Genomic DNA, 12,887 nt, shown 5'->3' on the forward strand with positions numbered 1-12,887 from the left:
CCTTTCTCTTTTCTTGATTAGTTAGTAATTTTAGTGAGATAAAGAAATTTATTTTTATTTAGATAGTTGAAACGAACAAAAAAAAATTAGTCTTAGTTTTTATCATATTTGTTAATGCTATCTTGGATGGACATCTGGATAAGATATTTTCTCGGTTTTATTATTTCGAGGAAATATGCTATCCTTTTAGTTTGAGATTTTTATTACCCCCTATTAGATAAGGCTCTTTTTCGTCTTTTGGGCCTTTCTTTATCGATTTAATTTTCATTAGGGGCTTAAAAAAAGTTCTTTATCTTAGACGAGAGTCATTAAAGTGCATTAAGTGTTTATTTTAGATTCTTATTTTAAGTTTAAAGAAATAAAGATTAAGTTTTATGGTCACCGGGAATTTTAAACTAAAATAAAAAAAAATGAAAGAGAAAAAAATAAAAATTATTTTCTAAAAAATAAAAAAAAATCAATAAATTTTTCGGACGTAACAAACAATAATTATAATAATTTATATCATCAAGAGAATAAGAACAATTTTGTTTCCTGGATAGTCATATGATGAAATCGATTTTTTTAGTGAAATTTAGTGTCATTGCAAAGGACTTGACTTGAATTTGCACCTTTTCAAGGTTTTATATCATTCTCGTCAATAGTTAATTTATAATGATAAGTATTTAGATTGCATTCGAAAATGCTCTACCTCTAAACATATAATTGAGAAACGACCTTTTATCTTGTGAACTATTAACATTTTTAAAGATATAAGCTCATCCCGATGTTACACTCATCGAGACCTTTCATTTGTGTACCCACATCAATTTTTCATATATTTTATATAATAAATTTTAAATAGTTTATATATATGTATATATAAAAAATATATCAAAATGCATGTGGGTATTCAAATGAAAGCTCTTGATGAGTGTAACATCGGGATGAGCTTGTATCTTCAAAAATGTCAATAGCTTACCAGATACAAGGTCATTTATTCATTACGTATCTAGACACAGAGCATTTTCGAATGCAGCCTAAATTCTCATTATAATAAACTAGCTGACCCAGCCACGCGTTGCTGTGGCTCAGTAATTATAATAGTTCGAATCAATTTTTAACTTCCCGCTAAAAAAATCGAAGATTTTCAAAAATCGGGAAGTTATCGGTTTTACCCCATTTTTCGAAATCGAGTTTTCATCAGATCTCGACGTTTTGAGATCCTAGGAAACTTTCCTGAATTTTTTCGTGATGATGTCCGTGTGTGTGTGTGTGTGTGTGTGTGTGTGTGTGTGTGTGTGTGTGTGTGTGTGTGTAACCCTTTTACAACTTTTGAACAGCTTGACCGATTTCATCGTGGTTGGCGCGGTAGATTTTGAGAAATCTAAAAAAAACTACAAAAAAAAATTTTTCAAATGTGGTTTTATTGGAATAATCCCGACTAGAAATTTTAATGTAAGACCTATTGGGCCCGCGTTGGGTTTCCTAATAGGGACCCCACATGGGGATGTCACGCAAAGTCCTATGCGGCCCTCATTGGGCAATCCCTTTTAGGTCCCAAGGGGGAAATCCCTATCAGAACCCAATCTAAATTTTGAAAGAAAAAATATTATGATTTTCGAAAAGATTAAAAATAATTTGGGATCAGATACTCATATTATATTAGACCCCATTAGTAAATTTAATTTGAATTGAAATGAAATCGTTGATCGAAAAAATCCTTGTCGTGAGTTGGGCTCGAACTTGCATCCTCTGGGTCCTCAGTTCTTGACGTTACCGCTGGTCCAAGCGGGAGTGCCGATGAGGATAGTTCCTATCTCGTATACATGAACTTTACCGGTTGACTGAGATATAATTCATGTTATGCTCAAGCTTTAAGAAATTGTTTTTTTTTTTTATTTATCCACTTTACTGACGTGAAAATACAATTTTTGTATAAATTATATAAAAAATTGAAAAATAAAAAAAAAAAAATTTACCGAAAAATGTAAAAAAATTGAAAAAATAAAATTCCTTATAACTGTCCGATTTAATTTGGAATCCCCCTTATACTAACACAAAAAATTTTTTTTTGAAAATTAAAATTTTTTTGAAATGCAAGTTAATTTTTAAAATTTTATTGTATGGATAAAAATTTAATTATGAAAAAGTTTAATTTTTTTTACAATATAAATTCTTTTGCAAATGTAAATCTTCAAAAGTTGGATATTTTTCAAAAATTGAATTTTTCATACTGATAATAAAAATTATCTTCAATTAAAAGTTTTTTTTATAATAAGAAGTAAAAATTCTGAGTATGAATCTTGTTTCAGCAACATCAAAATGTATTTCAGTCTAAGAACTCACACAGAAAGGAAAATTCCTTTACTGGAGAGCAAAATTCTTGGTTTAAGAAAATTTTCGGATGCCTGAAGGAAGACCGAAGTTGTGTTGACCGAAGTAAAAATTTTTCTTGAAATTTTATTCTTGGTGGAAGTAGTTTTTTCTTAATTCAACTTATCATAAATACTTGATACAATAAATTTTTATATTTGATCAAGATTTTTAGATACTTTAGGGAAGCAGTGCTACCTTCTTCAGCTGAGAAAAAAATTTTCTCACCTTGAGAAAATTTTTCTTGTGAATATTTGATACCCATTTTATATTATTTTAGCGTGCAATTATACATATTAAATGAAAAAAAATGATGAAATATTATTTGATCTTACCATTTGACATGTTAATCAATAAAAATATTAATGAAAATTTACTTTTATCTTTATATTTAATTTTTTGGAGCAAGAGCGAAATTTTCTCAAAACAAGAAAATTTACTTCTATCAAGAACTAAATTTTTTGGAGCAAGAGGCTGAATTTTCCCAAAACAACAAGATTTTCTTGACTTAAATAAATTTTCTTGGATAAAGATAAATTTTTCTTAAAGCAAGAAAATTAATTTTATTGGAATAAGTGAAATTTCTTGTGCCAAAAAAAAAATTTTTTTTCGCTCAAGAAAATAATTAGGAAGAAAAATATTTTCTTGGCTCAAGTGGACCTTTTTTTTCTGTGGAGTACTTGAATTTAATCTGGAATTGATCCCAAATTAATCTAGAATAACTCCGCTAAAAAAACTCCGGATTCACTCTACACGCAAATTGTTTAATTACTTTACACCAAAACTCCGAGTAATGGGATTAAATTTTAATTTGGATTAAGATTTACTCCGAATTCATTCCGATTTTTTACAATGTATTTTTAATCTCGTAAAATTAAATTTTTCAAAATATAAGGTTATGTAAAATTTGATGAAGCTAAATTTTGTAGTTTTTATTTGTCAATGTTAAATGATTTTTTTTCCTAATTCTTTTCTATACTTATCGGCTAATTTTTATTTTTATTTCTAATTAATTTACAATGAACATATGCTAATAATATAAGCTCACAGATCTTTGGGTGATTGATTTTTTATATAAATAAACGATTGTCTAAATTTAAAGATTATTTCTTCATGCATCTACTCTCAGGTTGGGTTATCCCAATTGGATACTACTACGAGCCCAGTTAAGAAAACCCATCGATGCCTTATTTACATTACGTTAGAAAAATTCTCTTTGGTCCCACACCGATCCCACTCGGGGAAACTTAGCAATTTTATTATTATTTTTCGTTGGGTTATCCCTCTTAGATCCCACACAGATCCCACTGGGGAAAATTTAGAAATTGGATTTTTTTTTCCGTTGGGTTATCCCTCTTAGGTCCCACACAGGACCCTATTGGGAGAAACAATAAAAATTTTTAATTTTACGTTGGGATTTCCCATTTAGGTCCCACACAGGGCCCTATTGAGAAAAACTGAATGAAACTGCTCATTTTTGCATTGGGATTTCCCATTTAGGTCCCATGCAGGGCCCTATCGGGAAAAACTGAATAAAAATTTTTATTTTTACGTTGGGATTGTCCGATTGGGGGCTAATTAGGCCCTTATAAGGATTTCCTAATTGGGCGTGCCTCTTCAGGACCCAATCAGGTCCAGATGTATACGCTGGGTAATCCCAAAGTAATTTCTAGTCGGGAACTTTCAAACGGCTTTATCGATCGATTCCAAAAACTAATCAGCTCTTAACATCAAGAGACCACGTCGATTGCCACCAGTCGGTCAAAATCGGTTTTAATGTCAAAAGTCTGATAAAAGTTTCAAAGAACACTATTTTTTGAACTTTCGAAGTGCAATAACTCCTGAATGAATTAACGAATAATCGAAACTTTTATCAGACTTTTGACTTGAAGAGCTCAAAAACCTCATAAGTGCAATTTTAAGCGCTTAGATATGGAATTAGCTGAAGTTGCAGGGATGGCCTTTAGGATTCACCGTTTTCCAGATTTTTTTGTGGTAAATGAGCGTTATGACGTGCACTTTTCTGATTTTCCTAAAAAATCTTTCCCTCCGTGTATAGTAATAAATTGATAATTCCGTGAAACTTTTTAAAAATTTAATTCATTAAACTCGGGTCATGATTTTCTTACAGTAAATGAAATAAAGAAGAAAAAAATTTGATACATGAGTAATTTTTTTTTTAGCTTTATGAAAATGTGAGTGCATCAGAACCAATTTTACAAATAAAAATAATTTTTAAGACAGTAATAAATTAATTTGTATCAGTTTAATACTTGAATAATCAAAATTTTATACATTTAGAAGTTTACGTCTGAATAACTTTAGAACGGCTGTCTTTATGATAAAAGTGTAAGAGACCTTTTTTGTAGAGCGTTGAATTTTCTACAAGAATATGCTATGGACTTACTTATATGAGGTGCGTATGCCGAGCTACAAAAATAAACAAAAAAAAGAATTTTTTTTCCTATGTTATTTATATGGGAAATGAAAAATTAGGAACAAACACCTCTAAATATTAATATTAAGAGCTCCGCTTTGAACAGGCTTCTGTTCTCACCTTCATACAAGTTTTTAGCCTGTTTTTTCGTTGAAAAAAAAAAGTCGCCTAAAATTGAAACACCCTAACACACACACACACACACACACACACACGCACACACACACACACACACACACACGCACGCACACAAACACACGCACGCACACACACACACACACACACACACACACACACACACACGCACGCGCGCACACACACACACAGATATATACAGACATACGGACATCACCGCGGAAACATTCGGGGAGGCTTCCTAGGACCTCAAAACGTCAACATCCGTTGAAAACTCGATTTTCGAAAAACGGGGTAAAACCAATAACTTCCCGATTTTTGAAAATTTTCAATTTTCTTAGCGGGAAGTTAAAAAACACTTATCTTTTTAATTTTTTTACAGTGATATTTTTTGAACGAATTTACCAATTTTGATGCAGTTTGCTATAATCGAACTTTTTTTTTAGATTAAGAGCCGATAAGATTTTGGAATCGATCGATACTCTAGTTTAAAGTTATCTCGAAATAACATTTTTTTTTTTTTTTTAATTAATTCAAACTTACATGAAATTTAATACCAATAGAACTCTTCTGAATACCGTACACCGCATTATGATCGCTCAAATTTTTCAAAAGTTACAAGGGTTACACACATAGTAATATTCATGGTGAAAACAGTTAGAACTACTTCCTAAAATCTCAAAACGTGATGAGGATAAGAATTCCATTTTTAAAAATTCGGTCGAAACCAATAACTTCCTAATTGATGAAAATCATTGATTTTTAAAGCGAGAAGTTGAAAATATTAATTAATGTGGTATACTTTTCTTATGTAACTTTATTTAACGAGTGCTGTTTTAAGTATAAATAAACAAGTGTTGTAATATTAAAATATATAAACTCTATAGACCTACTTTGTTCATAATAATCACAAATTTGCTTCTCACATCATTTGTGGGTAATACTTAACTAATTATAAAAAGATAGGTACTCAATTCAATTTAAGGTTGAATCTTGTCTCAATTATACCTATCCACAGTATGGCTTGAAACGTAGTTCAGAAAATCCAGATTTTTGACCTGAAAAAAATCACCAAAAACACTTTTAAGACATCGTGATAAATAAAAAGAAAAATTAAAGTTTATAGAGATAATTATATAACAATGTCAATGACAATGGTATTGTAGGGTTTAATGTGTGTACAATGGTTATTGTCTACAAAAAAGTATACATAAAAAAATAAATTTTATGGCTCTAAACTTCAGAGTCTCTTTTAAATCGATAGGAATGCAAAAAGCATCAAAATAGTCAAAAAAAAAAAAGAATGAAATAATCCCAAAAACTTGAAAAATAGCTATCAATTATAAATTCTTTGAAGATGTAAAATGATTTATTTACTGATTATGTACGAAGGATTTCTAATAAGTTAGTTGTTTTAAGTGAGAATGTATCCTTCAATGTAGTCATTAAAGTTTAATTAAAATAGATTATTATTTATAGTTATTATCTAATGGTTATAAATACATCGCGTTTCAAAAAGACGTTGAAAAAAAATTTTTTTTTTTCATTCGACTGACAAATGTTAGTTATGTAAAAATTTACTCAAGTAATAAATAAGATATAAGTTTTTTCTATTTTACGTCCTTTTGGCTCTAAGAAAAAAAAATTTTTAAAACCATAAAATAAAAAATTTTTATGCTCAGTTTTGCCGTAAATAACGCGATGGAATGGGTAGATTAAATTACACTGATAATAAATACTTACAAGTATCTGAAACACGCATTATTCCTTATCAGAACAAAATGATATTGGTTAAGGTAAAAAATTGGCATTTATTATATTATAGTAAATAATGAAAATTTGTTTCGAAAATGAATTATTGTTGTTATTACTGAACAAGAAATTTAAACCTATTTGATTTGACACATCGATCTTTTAAGTATCATGTTGCCATTTTTTTCGGGAAATAAAGTTTTTGCAACTTAACAAATATACTGATTTTTTTTCAATTGATCAATAATTGCGGTTAATTATAATAAAAAAAATTTTTTTTTCATGTAGTAGAAAATTAATTTTACCATCAACACTTAGTTGAAAATATTCACCCTTTAGTTTTCCGGCGCAAATAATAAAAGCTTCTCTATATGTTGAGCAATATTTATCGATTGTAATAATAGAATGAGTCAGTTTTTTGATTAGATACGGTAAACAACTTAGCAATTTTTTTGAAAGCATGGAAATTATAGTCTGAACTATTGAAGTCACACTGAAATAGTATATTACACTACAAGGCGAAGCCTCGGGCATAATGACGCGCGGGGCCAAATATTCAACTTTTCGGCCGTGAAGTGTATACGATTTTTCTTCATAGCCGGTCGAAAGTACGTTATTAATTTTACTTTTTTTAACTTTGAATGTTGATAAGTATGTTTTTGATGCCTGCCCCGACATTTGCGGCACGAGCGAAGTGAGTGCTACTGGTCGTGGGGGCAGGCATCAAATACATTCGAAGAGTCAAGTCTGGTCATATTTTTTAATACACTGAGAAAAAAAAATACTTTTATTAAGAAAATTTTCTTGACACAAGAATTCATGTTCTTGAAAATTTTCAAGAATATATATTCTTAGCTCAAGAACTTGTTAAATTGATTGAAATAATTTTTACTTAATTTAAATAAAGCTATTCTCTTGTTTATCTATTATTCAAAAATAAATATTGATGCTCTTCTCTTCAGAAATTAATAATTGATAATAATAGAATATTTGATCGTCATCGAATTTCTTATACCAAGAAATTGTTAATTGAGTAAAAATATTTTTTTTTCTCAGTGTGATAAATTAATTTCATTTTATCAAAGATGTATTCATTTTCATTAGTTTAACAAATTATATTAGTTATTATAAAATTTATAAAACAAAACATATTATAAGCTTAAACCTCTTATTACGTTTTTTTATCGTTTTCATTTTCAATTGAATGATCACAATTATTAATAATACTTCCATAAACAACAGTTTTCAAACTTGATATTAGAGCAATTAAAAATTGTATCTTCACTAAATATACAGTTTTGATAATTCATAATTTGATTATTCAAATTTAAATTTATAGATAAGCATTCTAACGATAGTTTATTGGTAAGAGTATTGAATTGACTTTAATAGTACTTTGATATTAAATTAACAGACGACAAAACAACATTGATAATTATTTTTAAGGTTAGAGGTAGCAACAGAAATGATAGCGGTTAACAATTTGTTATAGCAACAGAATAAATAGTCCCTAGTTACGAGTGTAATTACGCATGAGAAATTCTTTCCTCCCGCTGTTACAGAGGGCATGCGTGAACTTCTCACAGGGAGTAAATGTTAAACTTTCATTCCTGCTAGTAGAGACGAAAGTACGTACTTTCAACCGAGGTATGAAGAAAAATAATTTTAAGGTAAAAGCCCCAATAGATGCTCATGTACCAGTATATGATCACTCCATGTATTTCACTATCGAGTGAATATAGATATACAAATACATGGAGTGGTCATATACTGGTACATGAGCATCTATTGGGGCTTTTACCTTATTATAATTTATAATTAACCACAATAATTTATCAATTAATTGAAAAAAATCTGTACACCCGTTGGTTGTAAAAACTTAATTTCTCAACCGAAAAATGGGGACAAGATATCTAAGAATTGCTTTTTTAGATCAAGCAGGTATTAAATTTCTTACCAAGGAACTGACTTACCAAACCATATGCCATTTTATTGCATTGACCGATATCATTTTGTCATGATAACAAATCGCTACGTATTCCTCTTTTGTTATGACAGCAAAATTTTCTTTTTCAGTGTAACTTCTATGATAAACATTACTATCTTAGATGGAAAGTCTTAATATAAGCTAATAATATAAATTACCTGGAACTAGTTGAATGACATATTCAGTGCCGTTTTTAAATCGGCTCAACAAATCATCGTCTAGTACAATGTGAATTCCAAGAGTTTCTATAAGTTTTGTCGATTGAATCTGATTCTGTGGCAAATCAAATTTAGCAGTAAGTTGCTTTATCAGTTCTTCAACAGTTACTTTTCTCAGGGATATAACTTTCCAAACGTAATGCTCATTCTCATTGTTTTCCAAAGCGCAGTAAATGGTGAGTTTTACTTTCAATGCATAGTACAAACGAAGCCCATCGTTGCGACCGCAAATAGATGTTAGGTCTTTTTTAGAAAAAGAAGTAATATCTTGGAAGGAAAATCCAGAAAGCTGATGCCAAAGATGTCCAAAACTGTTTCTGTGGATCCAATATAGCAATTGAATAGCGTCATAAATGTGAGGACCGTCAATGTGTCCGCATTCTTCAACGAATTTACTTCGTGGACAGTGGAAGACTTCAATGGTGAAGAGATTTGGAAAAGTCGCACCGTAATGCTGAAGCCCTCGGGCGTGAAGCCAGGTACAAAGTTGAGCTATCCAAATATGGTCAAAGGGCAGCATTGTGTTACCTGAATTTACAAGACTCGGTATTGAGCTGAAATAAGTTTTGATTTCTTTTGTAGCATCATCCTCGGTGCATATTGTTGTTTAACAAGAAAAAAAAATAATAAAAAAGATAAAGTGTACTTACTGTGTGCTGCTCGACATAAAAGTATTAGGTTTTCCAGATGTCAGTAAGCTTGATTTAGCTTCTTTTCCGTGTGTACATTCCTCCATTAAGCTGTGGTATGTGAATTGGGATGCAGATAAGGCGTTTTCGAAGGTACTGTCGTTTAAGCTTTGGTTCAGGCTAGACAAAAACAAAGTGGGTTGTTATTTATGGTTTGAAATTTTAAGACTAGTCTTTTTGTATTAATCTTTTGTAGTGTGTAAAATTTTGCTGGTCTACTGAAAAAGGAAAATAAAATTTTAACATATATAGTTATAACTTCTAAAATCCTGAATCAGGAAAAACAGTTCTTAAAACAAAAAAATTAGGAAAACGGTTGACCCTGAAGGCCATCCCTGCTACTTCCCGCCAATTCTATACCTAAAAACTTGAAATTGCACTTATGACGTTTTAGAGCTCTTCGAGCTCATAAATGCAATTTGTATATTATTTTGAACTCTCCGAACTCAAAAAATATCTTTTGAATGCTTTTGAGCTCTTCGAGCTCAAAAGTTTGATAGAAATTTGATAAAACACTATTTTTTAAATTTTTAAATCGCGATAACTTTTGAATGAATGAACCGATTTTTACGCGGTTCGTGGCATTCGACGCAGTTTTTTAAGCTTCATGAAAAATCTTTAAGTTTTTATTGACAGAGTAAAAAACTTCGGAGTAATTCCGAAAAAACACTTTTTTTGGTTTTCTTTCGTCAACGATAACTCACGAACGAATCAACCGATTTTGACCGGACTGGCGGCGATCGACGTGGTTTTTTGATGTTAAGAGCTGATTAGTTTTTGAAATTTATCGGTAAAGCCGTTTAAAAGTTATTCCAAAAAAACCACTTTAAAAAAAATTTTTTTTTTGTAGTTTTTTTTCGATTTCTCAAAATCTACCGGTCCGAAGCGTTCCAAAGTATATACAAAATCTAAGTTTGGTCAAGCCCTTTCAAAAGTTATAAGAGGTTTACATCCACACACACACACACACACACACACACACACACACACACACACACACACACACACACACACACACACACACACACACACACACACACACATACACACACATACAGATATACAGACACCATCGCGGGAATAGTCAGGGAAGCTTCCTAGGACCTCGAAACGTCGAGATTCGATGAAAACTCGATTTTCGTAAAACGGGGTGAAAACAATAACTTCCCGATTTTTGAAAATCTTCGATTTTCTTAGCGGGAAGTTAAAAAATGTATTGTTTTAAGAATTTTATTTTTTTGATCGGAAAAAAATTTTTATTTAATCGAAGATTTTCAAAAATCGGGAAGTTATTGTTTTCACCTCGTTTTGCAAAAATCGAGTTTTCATAAGATCTCGACGTTTTAAGGTCATAGGAAGCTTCCCTAACTACCCCTGCGATGTTGTCACTATGTCACTATGTCTGTATGTGTGTGTGTGTGTGTGTGTGTGTGTGTGTGTGTGTGTGTGTGTGTGTGTGTGTGTGTGTGTGTGTGTGTGTGTGTGTAAGTGTGTAAACCACTTATAACTTTTGAACGGTTGAACCGATTTTATCACGGTTGATGCCATTCAAAAGGGCTTCACCAAACTCAGATTTCCTGTTAATTTGAACTGATTCGAATCGATAGATTTCGAGAAATTTATAGGAATCTCAAAAACAATAGGACAAAAAAATTTTTTCAGAAGTGGTTTTTTTGGGATTACTTTTAAACGGCTTTACCGATCGATTCCAAAAACTAATCAGCTTTTAACCTTGAAAAACCACGTCGATCGCCGCCAATCCGGTCAAAATCGGTTTATTCATTTAAAAGTTATTGCGGTTTGAAAATTCAAAAAATAGTGTTCTATGAAACTTCTATCAGACTTTTGAGCTCAAAGATCTCAAAAGCATAGAAAATGTATCTTTTTGAGTTCGGAGAGCTCAGAAGAATACACAGATTGTATTTTTGAGCTCAAAGAGCTCAAAAAAAACGGCCAGGTATTAACGGAATTGGCGGGAAGTTGCAGGAATGGCCTTTAGGGTCAACCGTTTTCCTAATTTTTTTTTAATTTTTTTGATAAGTAAATTTTTAATCTTTGGAATTTGAAGTAATGAAAAGATGCAAATAAATTTAGCTGTCATACAATTGGACAATAATATAATTTATCTCATTTGTAAATACCAGATGTCTATAAAAAAATTTCTCATATCAACTTTTATTTACGATTGAATTTTATTTAATAATTTTTTTGCCAACACTATTTTTATATAATAACATTTTGTATCAGTAAATTACCCCTGGTAATTACCAGTAAAATTATAATTTTATTTTATAGTTCTTGTTCACTTCAAATGAAGATTCAGTCTTTATTCTTTTTATATAATAATTGTTAAAGTAGAAAATGTTCATATTCATACTATGAATAAATAATTTTTATAAATAAAAATGTACTACATTATCTTATTCTCAAATGTACTAAAATTAACTTAGGAATTATTTCTACGAATTATGAAGCGTAAGCTTAACTAATTAAAAATGAAAACAAAAAACAATCTTACCTCATATTTTGAAAAGGGGTAATAAAACCAATTTCTTTCTGTGAATTTTCTTCTCTGTTGTCAGAATTTTGCATTTTAGCGTTACTGCAATAAGTTCTCAATCGCCAGCGATAGTTGAAAAGATACACTCGCGATTTTTCAACCGTATCTTTACGATTATTTAAATTGCTGTCAACTGTTGATCTAGTTCTAGTAAAATAACTATTAGATTTTAATGAAACTAACCATTTACTAAATAAACTTTTGAAATAATAGTACACTTTTTGACAGGTTTGCTTCAAGTATTCAGACAGATAATAACTGAGTAAACTCACGGTTGAAAACTGACTGCTTGGCATGGTCAAGAATGACCATCAAGATTCTACAAAGTCTTACTTAAAAAGAGGAAGATTTGTTTGTTGGTATTTCTCATTGGTTGATGACAGAAGACTGACTGTGACACTGTCCCAACGCGTAAGTGCAAGCGTCACTCGTCAATCTGGGCAGACAATATATTATATCCCCTTAAACCTTAAATTTTACCATCAGTAAATCCGTCTACCTGAATTACCTCCCGGTTTTCTTCCATCATACCTTTTTACTCGTCATATTTATCTCTTCAACCTTGAACGTGAGTACATTTTAGAGACTTACGATTATTGTTATATAGATCTTAAATTTTTTTTTGTTCAATTTCGCTGTAGTGAAAAAGATTGAGAGGGGGGCAAAATGCCTCTTCAAGAAAATTGAGGGACAAAAAATGATAAAATCTAAATGACTTTTTTTCGTTTAACTTAGTCATTTATGAAAAAAAAAT

At 30.6% G+C, this 12,887-nt stretch overlaps 1 protein-coding gene and 1 long non-coding RNA gene across 2 annotated transcripts; one reads left to right on the forward strand and one right to left on the reverse strand.

Moving 5' to 3' along the window:
* Nucleotides 1–5,291: 5,291 nt before the first annotated feature.
* On the reverse strand, nt 5,292–12,273 carry LOC123259710. Its single transcript, XM_044720369.1, has 5 exons — nt 12,092–12,273; nt 9,535–9,693; nt 8,825–9,438; nt 5,933–5,985; nt 5,292–5,884 (listed from the first exon to the last, which is right to left on the reverse strand). Exons 1-4 carry the CDS (start codon nt 12,163–12,165, stop codon nt 5,936–5,938), a joined length of 897 nt encoding a protein of 298 aa, XP_044576304.1. The 5' UTR covers nt 12,166–12,273; the 3' UTR covers nt 5,292–5,884; nt 5,933–5,935.
* On the forward strand, nt 9,375–12,887 carry LOC123259711. Its single transcript, XR_006508304.1, has 3 exons — nt 9,375–9,477; nt 9,572–9,666; nt 12,362–12,887. It is a non-coding gene; the product is annotated as an uncharacterized LOC123259711 (long non-coding RNA).

This window comes from Cotesia glomerata, linkage group LG2 (assembly GCF_020080835.1).
Source record: "Cotesia glomerata isolate CgM1 linkage group LG2, MPM_Cglom_v2.3, whole genome shotgun sequence".
Lineage (NCBI taxonomy): Eukaryota > Metazoa > Arthropoda > Insecta > Hymenoptera > Braconidae > Cotesia > Cotesia glomerata.

Bases quoted from the DNA above. Each gene is read 5' to 3' on its own strand.
- LOC123259710 (XM_044720369.1), bottom strand. From the start codon at position 12,165: ATGCAAAATTCTGACAACAGAGAAGAAAATTCACAGAAAGAAATTGGT. The intron at 9,694-12,091 runs GTAAGATTGTTT...GTTTTTGTCTAG, and splicing joins ACCCCTTTTCAAAATATGAG to CCTGAACCAAAGCTTAAACG. The intron at 5,986-8,824 runs GTAATTTATATT...GATTTTTTTCAG, and splicing joins TGTCATTCAACTAGTTCCAG to GTCAAAAATCTGGATTTTCT.